Here is a 13,212-nt window from a genome sequence, read left to right on the forward strand (position 1 = left end):
GAAAGGCAACTGTAAGTAAGAACAAAAAATAGCTTGTGAATAAAAAATATAAAAATCTATTTTGTTTTTCACGATAATGACATTTGAAAGAATAGATGATAGTTTTGGTAACGTAGGTCTAATACCAAAGTTTGAGATGTTTTCTTTTCAAAAAACAAACAAACAAAACCAAAAATCTAACTGGTACTTCAAAAATACGTAAGACTAGTAGAAGATAGCTGCATTGATACACTGTATACGAAACTAATCTCTGGTACTTTTACACAAAAATAATCTCCAGCTGCAGAAATCAATGCTTACTCACAAAGCAAACTAAGTATGATTTCATTGCTTCCTTATAGCTTTCCTTAATATTTCTTCAGCAGCAGGTATCATCAATGCATTCTCAGTTTTCAACCTGTGTATAGACCAATTTGCTTATCTAAGTTTGTTTTTGTTTAACTGTTCTGATGATTTTTAGTAGATGCAGTATTTCTACTTCCACTGCTATTCCTCTCTAGCTTCTGTAAAGTGATTATCTGCATAGTGCCGTAGGTCATTAAAAAGGAAGGATTAGGTTCTTGGACAAAAAATAGCATAATCTGAAAAACTTCACTGAACATTTATTCTCAAGAAGCACCACCATTTACTCTGAACACTTGACCTCCAAATAGAAAGATACATTAAGCTACATTTAAGTTATCAAGTATTTATGAGACAAAGTAATGAATAAAATTAGTCACATGAAGGAATGGTATTAGCCCAGCTCCCCTTCTAGCTATCTCTGAAAGGATTAAAATCAAATTATCTCTAAATGTATTGTGCAGGTTAGTAGAATGAGCAGGAAAACAAATATATATTCTGACTAGCAAGATTTCAAAACTTTTCCTCCATTTAATGTTTTTTGGTTCATATTTATTTTTAATCTCACAGTTCATAAATCAGAATCTTGTTTGATTCTAATGCTTTAATCCAGCATTGCCATTTCTGTAGCCCTGCCATGCTCTGCTAGTGGGCAGTAATAGTATCACTTTGTGTAACAGAAATCTTCAGCACCTATAAGTTAGTTTTCCACTTTTTGAGCTACTTGTGCCAATAGCCACTCTTTATTGTCAACAATTGAGTATCTTTCTTCTTTCAGATGTATTTCAGAGCACATTTTCTGTGGGATATTCTTCAATTCTTCCTCTTCACCTGTGTGATAGTCACCATAAGTATTTTAGTCTAAATTTCTTTATCTCTGTCCACACTCAAACCAAACCAAATAAAATAATTCTCTTCCAATTCTGTGTTATTTCATTATCTACTTATTCCAATTTTCTACCTTACAAATCCAGGTCTTGACATTAGTATAATTATTTCAAAAGTTCTCATAATTTAATTTGGTTTACGTAAAAATGCATCTACATCTAAACTATATTCTCAAATTAGTTTATTTTCATTGATTTAGCTCCTCTGCAATGGATACTGAACAGTCAGTAGCAGATATAACAATTAGGAATCAAGACAATGGAATTTAGGAAAAAAGAAGCATAATTTGTTTACCAGTGTTAATAAATCATAAATACATTGGACTAAATCTAATAAACTGGACTTTTTCTAAGTAAGATCATTGAGGTGGGAAGTTTTGGACTACATAAAGAAGAGAAATTATGATATAAATCAGCACTTGTGTTGTATTTCATACACTCTGAGTTTTGCACTAAGCACTTTAGGAGGGACTGCATGAAAGACCAACACAGCCATATCTTGGAAAAGATGCCCTGTCAGTGGCCAGCTTAGAAGTCCAACAACTTGCTAAATCCTTTGTATTGGTAATAAATATAAATCAGGCTTAACCCTGCATATGTCCAAGTACTTCAACAAAAGTCTTGCAGCTGATGCAAGTCCATTGATGGCTTCCTTGGGAGAGGCCCAGAAAATGTATAGACCATGAAGCTATCTTACACCAAGAATACACTTTTTACAGCATTCTGTAAATATTGAACACACTTCTACTCTAATTAAGCAGTAGCCATTGCTATTAATATCTTGTGGCTTACACTGTTTTTCAAGGAGATGGCTCATTAAGCATGTTTTCATTAAGTACAGTATATGGCATTTACACGGTACATGAAACAGCAGATGGATGACCTCTTCACCTATATGCTGCTAAGTTAAAAATCAAGGCCAATGTAAAACAGAAAAAAAACAAATCAAAATGGAAAACAAAATAGAGAAGCATTTGCAATTTTTTCTAACCACTTTTTCTATCATCTGCTTCTCTTACTGCCTGAATGCCCTAGGGAAAATATGAGCTTTGCAGCATATTCTAAAGAATAATAAATACAGCATATTTTTCACCATATGGATTATCTCAGGCCTTCATAAAAAGCTATCAAAACCATGCAATACACAAGCTCCAGAGCAAGCATATGTTGCATTATGGCACAATTAGAAAGACCTTTTTCTGACAAGAGGAATGAGAAAACATCTACATCTCAAAACCAAGACAATCAATCAGCAAAAGGCCTCTGGTCAACTAGTGTAAACCTCAAATCACAAACATTATGAGTTAAAGGAGATAATAGTCCACATCCATTTTTCACTGTAAATCTTTCACTTCCCTGGTAATATTCTTAAGAAAACCAAAACCATACAATCAGATATGTGAATGACACATCTGCAATGATTTTCATTAACAACTAGATTTAGTAAACAGATGTACTATAATAGCTTAGACATAAACCAGAACTCTCAGACAATACTCTTGAGGCAAACTTTGGCAACGTCTTGGTTTTAACAGCCAATGACATAAATAAAGCCTAATCTGATGAAAAAATTATATGCTATCCAAAACTATCAACCTATCCAAGATCTTGATGCACACCCAGTTCTCTTATTATATTCAATTTTATTAAAAATTGTTACTGCCACAATATTCCATCATCATGAAAAATGTGTTTCAGCAATGTTACGATTTTACTTTCAGCATGAATATTCTGGTGAACTACAGGAATTGGATATAGTATAGTGTCTGACAGTAATATGCACATTTATTTGCAAACCTTAAAAGGTGTGACATTTCTTTTATTCACACCAGGAATTATTTCTGTGGGATAAAGGAAGCAGTAAAATGTTCCCCTGTAAGCAGAAAAGGAAGATATTATCACTATCTAATTTTCACTGTATTTCAACTTGTATTACACAACACTCACTACTTTTAAGTCTATTTCTTTCATTTAATATGATACAGTAGAGGCAATAGATCCTTTGTAGATGGCTTATCTTCAGTAGCTGAAATGCAATGCTTTTAGTCAATTTGAAAGATAAAAACCTTTCTGTCACAGAGCCACATAAAAAGGGCTCCAAACAATTAGGAATATTTTAAGTAATGAGAACGAGCATTTTCTTTCATCAAACTAGTAGAAAACCATATTTTTTGTATTACCCATGATGTCTGTTCATAACACTTAACATCTGCATGTCAAAGAATATCCCACACTGTGCATATCCATTATGTTACCATATTTAGTATCTCCTACGTTCCCATCCTGACTTTGCCAGTTTCCCAGATACCATTGTCAAAAACTTAACTTACTTATCTCACTGCAAATCACTTCTGAGAAGATTAAATAATGTTTGTGAAGCTCTAGACAGATGCTGAATAAGCTACAGCAATTTTTCACTAAGGTTATTTTAAGTTTTACTATGCCGTATTATACTACAGTTTATTAAATTAAATGTTAACTTCATGAAAAAAGTAACACACATATTTCAAGAGTCACTCTATCAAATATAATTGTCAACAATATATATTTATTTTTTAATAAAGAAAAAAGTATGTAAAGCAGTGGTTATTATACTTTTTGTACAGCATATACATTTTCTTAATTAACTCAAGCAGATGTGAAGATACACTAGTTGAAAATAAGAAGCAGCTTCTAACCAAATCTTTCTGACATCTGCACCATTTAGATTTTAAATCCCAGAATCATAGAATAATTTAAGTTAGAAAAGACCTTTAAGATCATTGAGTCCAACTGTAAACCTAACACTGCCAAGTCCACTGCTAAACCATGTCCTTAATTGCCACATCTTTTAAATATGTGTCACGGAGGCAACCCACAGGTCAATTTAAGGGACAACAAGGTCCAAAAACAACTTTTATTAGACCGGCGAGGAACAGGGTTTAGCACTCCAAAAGTGACTTAAATACAGGTTCGGATATCAGTTGAGGAAGATTATTTGAGGGGCAGCCACTGATATAACCAACAGGCGGTCCACAATGCGCATGCACGTGGCTTCACCCAAAACAATGCCGGGAGCCGTCCCCGAGTCCCGGAGGAGTACACACTTGCCTAAACACGGTGCGGGATTATGTTTAAAGAGATACACGTACTCATAGTGAGTACGGAAAGTGTGCACTCGCGATTCCGCGAGAGTAAATTTATAATACGCTTGCAGTCCTGCGAGAGTTATTTTACACGTGCAAATGTGCACGGAATCCTACACGTGCTTATGTGGAAGCACGGGAGGAAAATACACTCGCGATTGTGCGAGGGGCTCTCGGCGGCCACTCGCGATTGTGCGAGGAAATAAAGTACTTGTGCAAATGTGCACGGAAAGAAAATACACCCGTGATTCTGCGAGGATTAATTTTACACGCGCTCATATGGAGCACGGAAAGTTATACGTGCATATGTGCACGAAAGTATAAATATACTCGCAATCCTGCGAGAAGTTTTACTTACACACGTGGCGGCAAGGCAAGCGGAGTCCCCATCCCGGGGGGGCTCTCGGCGGCAGCATCTTGCTCGTGCTCCGAGAGACCCGCGGCAAATGGGCCGAGTCTCGACGAGAGTCCTGTTTTTATACTGGCTGATCAGATCTGACTGTAGGCACTCTAGAAGCTTCTCTGCACCCCCACACTGTCTGTGGGTGCCCCTGAAGCCTCCAAACATCCCCCACACTGGGCACGGCTCAGTGTGCCTTGGCACTCCCTTCTTCTAATGTCCCAGGAGCCAGGGTGCTCTGGGCCAAACAAAAGAAGCTGTTAGCCTCAAGTAGCAGAGAAAGAGGGAGATGTGCCATACTGAAGGAGGGAGGGGGGTTGCATTCTGCCACAATCTGCCATGACTTTTAAATATGTCCAGGGATGGTGACTGAACCACTTCCTTGGGCAGCCTCTTCCAATGCTTCATAACCCTTTCCTTGAAGATTTTTTTCCTAATAAACCTCCCCTGGCACAACTTGAAGCCATTTCTTCTTGTACTATCACTTGTTACTTTGGAGAAGAAACCGACACCCACCACATTACAACCTCCTCTCAGGTAGTTGTAGACAGCAATAAGGTCTCCCCTCAGCCTCCTTTTCTCCAGGCTAAACAACCCCAGTTCCCTCAGCTGCTCCTCATTAGACTTGTGCTCCAGGTCCCTTGTCAGGTTTGCCGCCCTTCTCTGAAGTCGCTCCAGCACCTTAATGTCTTTCTTGTAGTGAGAGGCCCAAAACTAAAAACAGTATTCAAGGTGTGATCTCACCAGTGCTGAGCACAGGGGAATGATCACTTCCCCGGTCCTGCTGGCCACACTGTTTCTGATACAAGCCAGCTATAGACCAGTATTCCCAGGTCCTTTTCTGCCAGTCAGCTTTCCAGCCACATTTCCCTAAGTCTCTAGGGTTGCATGGGGTTGTTGTGACCCAAGTGCAGGACCCAGCACTTGGCCTTGTTGAACCTCACACAATTGGCCTTGGCCCGTTGATCCAGCCAGCCTAGATCCCTTTATAGGGACTTTCTGCTCTCAAGCAGATCAACACACCCTCCTCCTGCCCCCCACCCTGGTGTTGTCTGCACATCATCTTAAAACAATGTCTAAAACCATTTTCAGTCTACTAAAGTGAGTAGAATGATTAATTATTGCTTACTAATTAGCCTGAATCCCATAAATGCTCTGCATTCTGTCTCTTTCAACAGCAAAAATCAGTGTGGCCCATCTTACTTGAGCTGTTCTGAAATAATTACCATTATCTGAAAATGAAAGAAGATAACTTTTTTCCTTTTCAGGCTCAAAAGGAACACCAGAAATAGAAATTGGGCTGTTTATCTTTCCAGCTATTGACATAGGTTGATTTATAGATTCAAGTTATTTTCTGCTCAATGGAGCTGGGGAAAAATGCATATAAGAGGTGCACTCACATCATGGTAGTTAATGCATTCCCAAGTAATGTCAATGACGTGGCAGCTTTAATTCTCTGGCACCAGGGGAAGGATGTTTTTCTTAAAATCTCCTACTGTGCTGAGGGTTCTTGTATTCAGAGTTTTGTTATCTTCAGGATCTTAAATCTTTCTTAAAATGAACAATGAAGGAACAACAACAGTATTCTAATGGTTTAAACTAGCTAACAGACTAAAATTTTTGTTTCCAGTCCTTATCCACTTTCTCTGTGTCACCTGGGATTTTTTAGATTTGTTTGGTATTTCCCTCCATTGTCTTTAACAGACTTGCAGAGACCTTGATTATTTAGTCATTGTTCGTACAAAAGCTGCTTAATACCTTTATCATCCTTATATCCCTTCTCTAAAAAAAGAATCCAATTCCACTTTATTTTGAGATTGACAGGGAGTAAAAACCAGAGAATTAAACAGAACTGCCTATGTTATTAATCATTTATAGAATCCCACATTTATCAGTATCGCAGAGGTGTCTTCCTCCCTTGTCAGAGAGAACCTTACACTTGCTATTAGCTTCTGTTAGCACAGTTTAGTTTTATGTTGCTCCCATTTTGGGTGATAAGCACAAATGCAGTGACTGGCTTTTGCTCCTTTTGTTAAGTTTGCATTGTCTTACCATGTGGTCCAGAACCTGATCCTGGTTAACCATATTGGAAAAATATATGCCAGCAATGCCAGATGAAATGCAGCAACAAACCCTGGTCCTTCTCACTGACTACTCACTGCCACATCTCGGTCAGCAAGGCACAATATAATGGCTGCAATCACCACTATGGTTTCCCATAGCCACTAAGGGTCCAGTTGTACTTGCCCTGCAAAAGTGCTTCATTTAGCTACTTTTGGACAGATACAGCTATAAAAGGCTTATTCCAGTAAAATACTTTTGTTCCTTCTGTATCCCTTCACAAACATTTTAGGGAGTCATTTATTCCTGAGACAAGCAGACAGCTAGCTCTCTTTCTTCTTGCTGGACTGGAGTGCTTGGACCTATTTTAAGCTTTCTAACAGGAACTAGGCACCTGAAGGCACTGAGACTGATGCTTAATTTCCCTATAGTTGCAAATCAGTGACAGTAACAAAAGTCATAGTGTTGCTTCCACCTATCTATTTTCCAAGATTTTTCTATTAATGACTGTTGTATTGTCAGAAATTCAACTCTTTCCTGGACTAAATAGCTTGGACCTACTGCACAGCAGCTTCCCTGCCTGTTTGTTATGGTACATGATTTCAACGAAAATGAACTTATTTAAGTACATTAAGCACATCAGTGATATGATAACACTGTACTGTAGTTTTAAAAGTTATTTCCTAGGATGTGCTGTAGTCCACACTGCCAGAACATGATTTTACTGCACGCATTCAGCTATTGCTCATAACTAATGAGATATCTTTGCCATTCATTACACTAACTGTGCAACCTAGATGATCTTTGAACACAGACAACAGTAAAATAGAAAACTTACCTAATTTGCACTTTATACCAACGTCCATCATCCACCCTACCAGTAGTAGTGATGTTTTTGACTTCTGTGGCTTCATCACAAGAAAACTGGTACTACAGAGTGGGAAAAATGCTTTTATTACATAATTGCTAATGAAATAGTTACAGACTTAGAAACTAGAATTTAAAAAGAGCAAATGGTTTCATGAAAACCTGAAGGATGTCATGTTTATCAAGGGAAACTAATGTTCTTTTAAAGATCTGGATCAGGAAGCCTATTTCTACCAGAAATATACCCACACACATATATATGCTTCCTAGCGTGCATGAAATGCTTTAATCTTTGTGTATTGTACAATCAGATATTATGGGCCTGATTTGCAAAGAAGTTGACCATCTGCAACCCAGCTCAAATTAACATTGGCCACGGGTGAATTTTACTTACCATTTTATGGCCTTCTTACACTTCCAAACACGTAATGTAGCATGCAGGCTTGAGCATTTTGGAACACCATTTAATTTCCTATACTAATGTGAACAAGCACTTGATTTCATGGTTTGTCTACTTGTAATTGTAGCTTGATTGTGAGCTTAGAACCATTTGTTCATTGGGCTTTAAATCTACATTTAATTGACCGGTTTTGTGAATGATTAAGTGAATTCAATTAGTTTTAACATGGCACACTGGGATCTTTGAATAGATTTTTGTCAATTAAAGTACTTTCATATTTTATGGTGCTTATGATTTGCTAGAAAAATATTTTTCTGCATCATTACTTTACCATGAATGCAAGTAAGATGGACTTAAAGCCATCAACATTTTTTAAACCTTGGATAACTACCTGCCCCTGACTAATATAATTTGTTCTGGATAAAGATAGTCACAATATAATAAAACAGTTAATCACAACATAACAAAATAAAGTAAAAGGTTATTTTCTTATTTTCCGATGTCTCTAGAATTAATATATGATTTTAGTATGGTCATGCTCTTTAAACAACAAAGTAACTAAAACTCAAATATGCTGTTCCTACCAGTCATTTCACAGCTCTTACAGAATGATATAATTACAGCCAAACTTTTGGAAATTTTACCAGGGAAATGGAAGATCCGCTATGAGAAAAGTAACTTATCTTTAATTTATTTTTATAGCCTCTTTAATATCTCCCCATATCTTCATGAAGCTCAGGCTTTATCTCTTCCTCAGAAAGGAAGGAATAATTTGCCCAAAGTAAAGATATACTGGGATACACACTCTACTCCTTGAAATTTCTGAACAAATGGATCCTATTGAGCTTGTCCATGAAAGACAAGTAAATATTTTTTGTGGTCCTGTGGAACTATGAATTAACGTAACAGATCAAGTAAAAGGTTTCTACTTGGAGTCACATGGTAATAAAGATACACTCCATTCCTTTACATAGTAAATATTCTTATGACAATTCATTCAGTTACAAAGCCTCCCTTATAACAATTCTAATGAACTTGCACATGAAGAGGCTCAGTCAGTTTAGGCTCCGTGTATAAAACAGAAAACCTTAATTTATAACCAGTTGTAAAGACAAAATCTACATGCTTTGGTTTTGTTTTTTAATATGTACTTTTTATATGAGACGTGCTAATTATAATCACTGTTCCATTTTTGTCAAGCACCGCATACTGTGAAACATATTAATCATATTAGCCATGAATTTGTCCTAACAGATAGAAAGTTTGACAACTATTTTCCTTAAAATACTAAAGAATCTCAAGACTCTATGTAGCTCTATCTGCTGTCTTCTACAACAGGAAACATAAAAAATATTAAAATTTTTACAAATCCTAAGTTTTACTTACTTCTTCACTGGGAGATTTTGACACCTTACCTGTAGGGTGCCATGTTTGATGAAAAGCTGAATTAAAAAATGTCCTATAGTTTCTGAGCTCTGATCAATATACAAGAGGAGACCGTGAGCATTGTATGTCTTAAATTCCAAGTGGAAGAAGTTTTGCATCTTCAAATGCAAGCCTTGAAATTCCAGGTAAGAATCACCATAATAGAGAGCATGACTAAAATCTGTAAATAGAATTTTGAGAGATATAAGGATACAATGACATTTTGCTTCTTCACCCACTGCTTGCTTATTCTGCCAATGGTAGCAAAGATATAGGTTACTCTTTTACATTTGTCAGGGAGACATGAATCTGAAAATTGATGTTAGTTTTCTTCTGTCAAAGACTGAGAGTTTATAAAACTAGACGTAAAAGGTTTAGGTCAGATTATATGAAGTGGGCAACTAGGATCAATGCCTGAAAGAAAAGGCTGTTAAGATGATAGCACTTGGTATATAGCTGGTATCTTTGTCTTCCCATAAATCAAGAATAGTTTTTCTGAAGTTAGGCATTCACATAATTTTTGATGCAAGACTGAATGAGTTTGAAGTCTTTGCAGAAACCACACAGTACGGAAAGGGAGGAAGACATTCCACAATCTAATTATGAAACTGGAATCTTAAGTAAATATGTCAACTATTTCTGTCTAAAACAAACAATGGGAAGTTGCTAGAGTGAAAGATGCAAATTTCTCTTCTGACTACCTTTAGCTTGATTGTTCGATTTACATAGTTCCCTCTTAATCTCTAGCACCCTGTGCCATACCTAGCAAAGGCAGATGCATTTCTTATTTAAATGGAAAAGGCGTGTGAATATATCTGCAAGCCCATCAGATGATAGGCTACACTTAAGATGGACTTCTTTATTCCTCCCCTTTCTCCCCCCTTTCCACTCTCCCTTCCATTTCCTTCTCCCTCTCCCTCTCCCTCTCCCTCTCCCTCTCCCTCTCCCTCTCCCTCTCCCTCTCCCTCTCCCTCTCCCTCTCCCTCTCCTCTCCTCCTTTTCTTTCTTTCTCTTTCCCTCCCTTTCTCCCTCTCTTTCTTTTTTATTTTCCCTTCTCTTTCCATCCATTTCCTTCTTTTCTTCCTTTTCTTCCCCTTTCCTCCCTTTTCTTTCTCTTTCACGTGTTGTGTTTTTTATGAGAGTATTCAACATACACATGGGTACAAATTCATACATGAATACAGTCATGCACTTTGTTTTTTTTACTTGACAATATTTAAACTGAGCCTCAGATCAGCACACTTATCTGCTCATAAGGAATTAAAAAATGTGTCTCCTCTTCTACACAAGTAATAGGAGTTTTGTTGTTTCATTTTAGCACAGCTATGGTATTTTGTTTTTTTGCATAAGCAGAAATATGCTTTAGTCTCACTCAAAGAATAACACAGAATACAATTATTTGTTTGATCAGCTTTATGAGACTGAGAAAGATTTAAAGAAATATTAACAACTCACCCATCTTGTTAAAAAAACTCAGTGCAACAATATAAACCTAGATAAAATGACAGAACCCAAGGTAATGGCAGGAATATGTGCCAGGGGAGGTTCAGGTTGGACATTAGGAAAAGGTTCTTTACCCAGAGGGTGGTGGAGCACTGAAATTGGCTCCCCGGGGAGGTGTCATGGCTCCAAGCCTGGCAGTATTCAAAAAGAAACCGGACAACACCCTCAGACACATGGTGTGAACTGTGGGGTTGTCGTGTACAAGGACAGGAGTTGGACTCAATGATCCTTGTGGGTCCCTTCCAATTCAGGACATTCTATGGTTCTATAAATGCATAACACCTAATAAGTTAATAATTCCATTTTGCTTGGATCAGATTTCACTGAATCATCTATGAAGGGATTCCGAGTATCTCTGAAAGTCATAGATTCACTTCTGTTTTCCAAAATGGGCAAAATTTTAGTCTGTTCATATACTCATTCCAATAGCAAACACATTATACATATGTTTAAATTATGAACATCAATGATACTGGCATAAACTCCAAACTATTAATGTTGCACTCCTGTATATCACTGTAAGACTATGCTGAATTTTATACTTTCATGACATTGCAGAAACCTATTTACAAAGTCAGAGTCACTGTGCTCAAATCCTGAACAAAGCTCTTCTTAAAAAATTCTCAGAAGAGGTGAAAAGAGAAACAGCAACAAATGAATAACATATGCACACATACAACACACAGTAAAACAAACCAAAAACTTCAAGCAATACCGATTAATGACCAGTGATGCAGAATTGATGACCTCAGAATTTTAAGTTTATTTAATCTTTCAAAATTCTGTTTTGAAATATAAGCCTGTATGTGTAAATTGCAGAAAACTCAATTGAAAAAGGAATACAAAATTGCACTGAAAGCTTCCATCTTATAGACATGACAATTCCTCTAAAAATGGGCAGACACAGGTTTAGAGGATTATCTCCAATCCCTAACTCTTGCTTGTTTTCCTTCTTGAGCTCTCCACTAAGCACTAAATCTTTCCCTCATTCAATTTACCCTGAACTGCCCCTGCACATGGTTTTGCTTCTCCCATGTAACCACTCAGTTATCCCCACACTCCTGAGATACTGATATCTAACCACTTATTTTTCTTGACTCCACTTAGGGGATCAGCTTGGCTCAAAGACAGCGAAGTTGCACGGACCATTTCCTGCAGTCCTAATTCCTCCTGTACCTTCTCAGTTTTTTGAAGGTGTTTTTTTGTGTGTGTGTTTTTAGTTTGTTAGATTGGTTGGTTTTGTTGTTATTTGTTTCTTTGTGGGTTGTTTGTTCTTTTTGTTGTGCGTTTTTTTTTTTTCCTTGTGTGTGTTTTATTACTTGACATATAATTCAGCAGACATGTGAGAACAGGTGAAAATTATGTCACTTCTTTAGTGCTCTGCTAACACAAGGCATCTGACCTGGATCTCACTACAGGAGAGTAAAATCTGTACTTCTGAGGAAAAGAAAGAAAGGTGGTAACAAAGCAGATTATTCATGATTGCTGAAACTATAATCTAACTCTGGTAATTGCAGTCAGACTCGATTATCTACTAAATTTCAAGAAAGACCAAACAAGAAAAATCTGGTGGTATCTACCTTTAGCTTTCTATGTGTAGTTGTAATAAGTACACAGAGCACTGCTGACAAAAATTATACGTTATTCTCACTGACATCCATGCCTTTTTGTCTTCCTATGGCCACAAATGGTACTGCCTTGTACCACAATACGCTCTATTATTTCATGGATGTAAAGCCAGTTTTGCTTCTTCTGGGAAATACTTTCATGCTGTTAACCAGAAAGATTTTAAAGGAATCGGCTGCAGTAAAACTGCTGCAACTGCTCTATGTCTATAAATATGGAAAGACTTAATGAGAGAGAGCACTGAAGAATATTTAACAGGCTCCAGGTTTTTATGAAATCCATAAAAATGTGCTATCTGAATCACAAATGGCTACTTACCTTCCCACAATAGATATCAACAAAAACTACTGCTGTGGTCCTACCTATAAAGATTCTCACCTTGTTTATAACAGTACACAACCTTTTCCTGGAACAAAATCTTTGCTTATAATCCTCCTACTACACTTAAATGCAGCTTTTTCATTTGACCTCTAGAGTTGGCTTCCTAAATTGCTATTTGCCCTAAAGCAGAGTGCTCGTCACCCAAGCCTTTAGGAAAAAAAAAAGAAAAAATTGAAGCTGTATTTTATCTTTTCA

The 13,212-nt window shown here is 37.0% G+C and overlaps 1 protein-coding gene across 1 annotated transcript in view; it reads right to left on the reverse strand.

Moving 5' to 3' along the window:
• EYS (eyes shut homolog) overlaps positions 1 to 13,212 on the reverse strand; it is an 870,368-nt gene that overhangs the window by 267,939 nt on the left and 589,217 nt on the right. The window contains exons 33-34 of the mRNA XM_065056200.1: positions 9,498 to 9,688; positions 7,654 to 7,745 (exon numbers count right to left, since the gene is read on the reverse strand). Of these exons, the coding sequence (XP_064912272.1) occupies positions 7,654 to 7,745; positions 9,498 to 9,688 (283 nt within the window). The remainder of the gene's footprint in view (positions 1 to 7,653; positions 7,746 to 9,497; positions 9,689 to 13,212) is intronic.

This window comes from Columba livia, chromosome 3, assembly GCF_036013475.1.
Source record: "Columba livia isolate bColLiv1 breed racing homer chromosome 3, bColLiv1.pat.W.v2, whole genome shotgun sequence".
Classification (NCBI taxonomy): Eukaryota; Metazoa; Chordata; class Aves; order Columbiformes; family Columbidae; genus Columba; species Columba livia.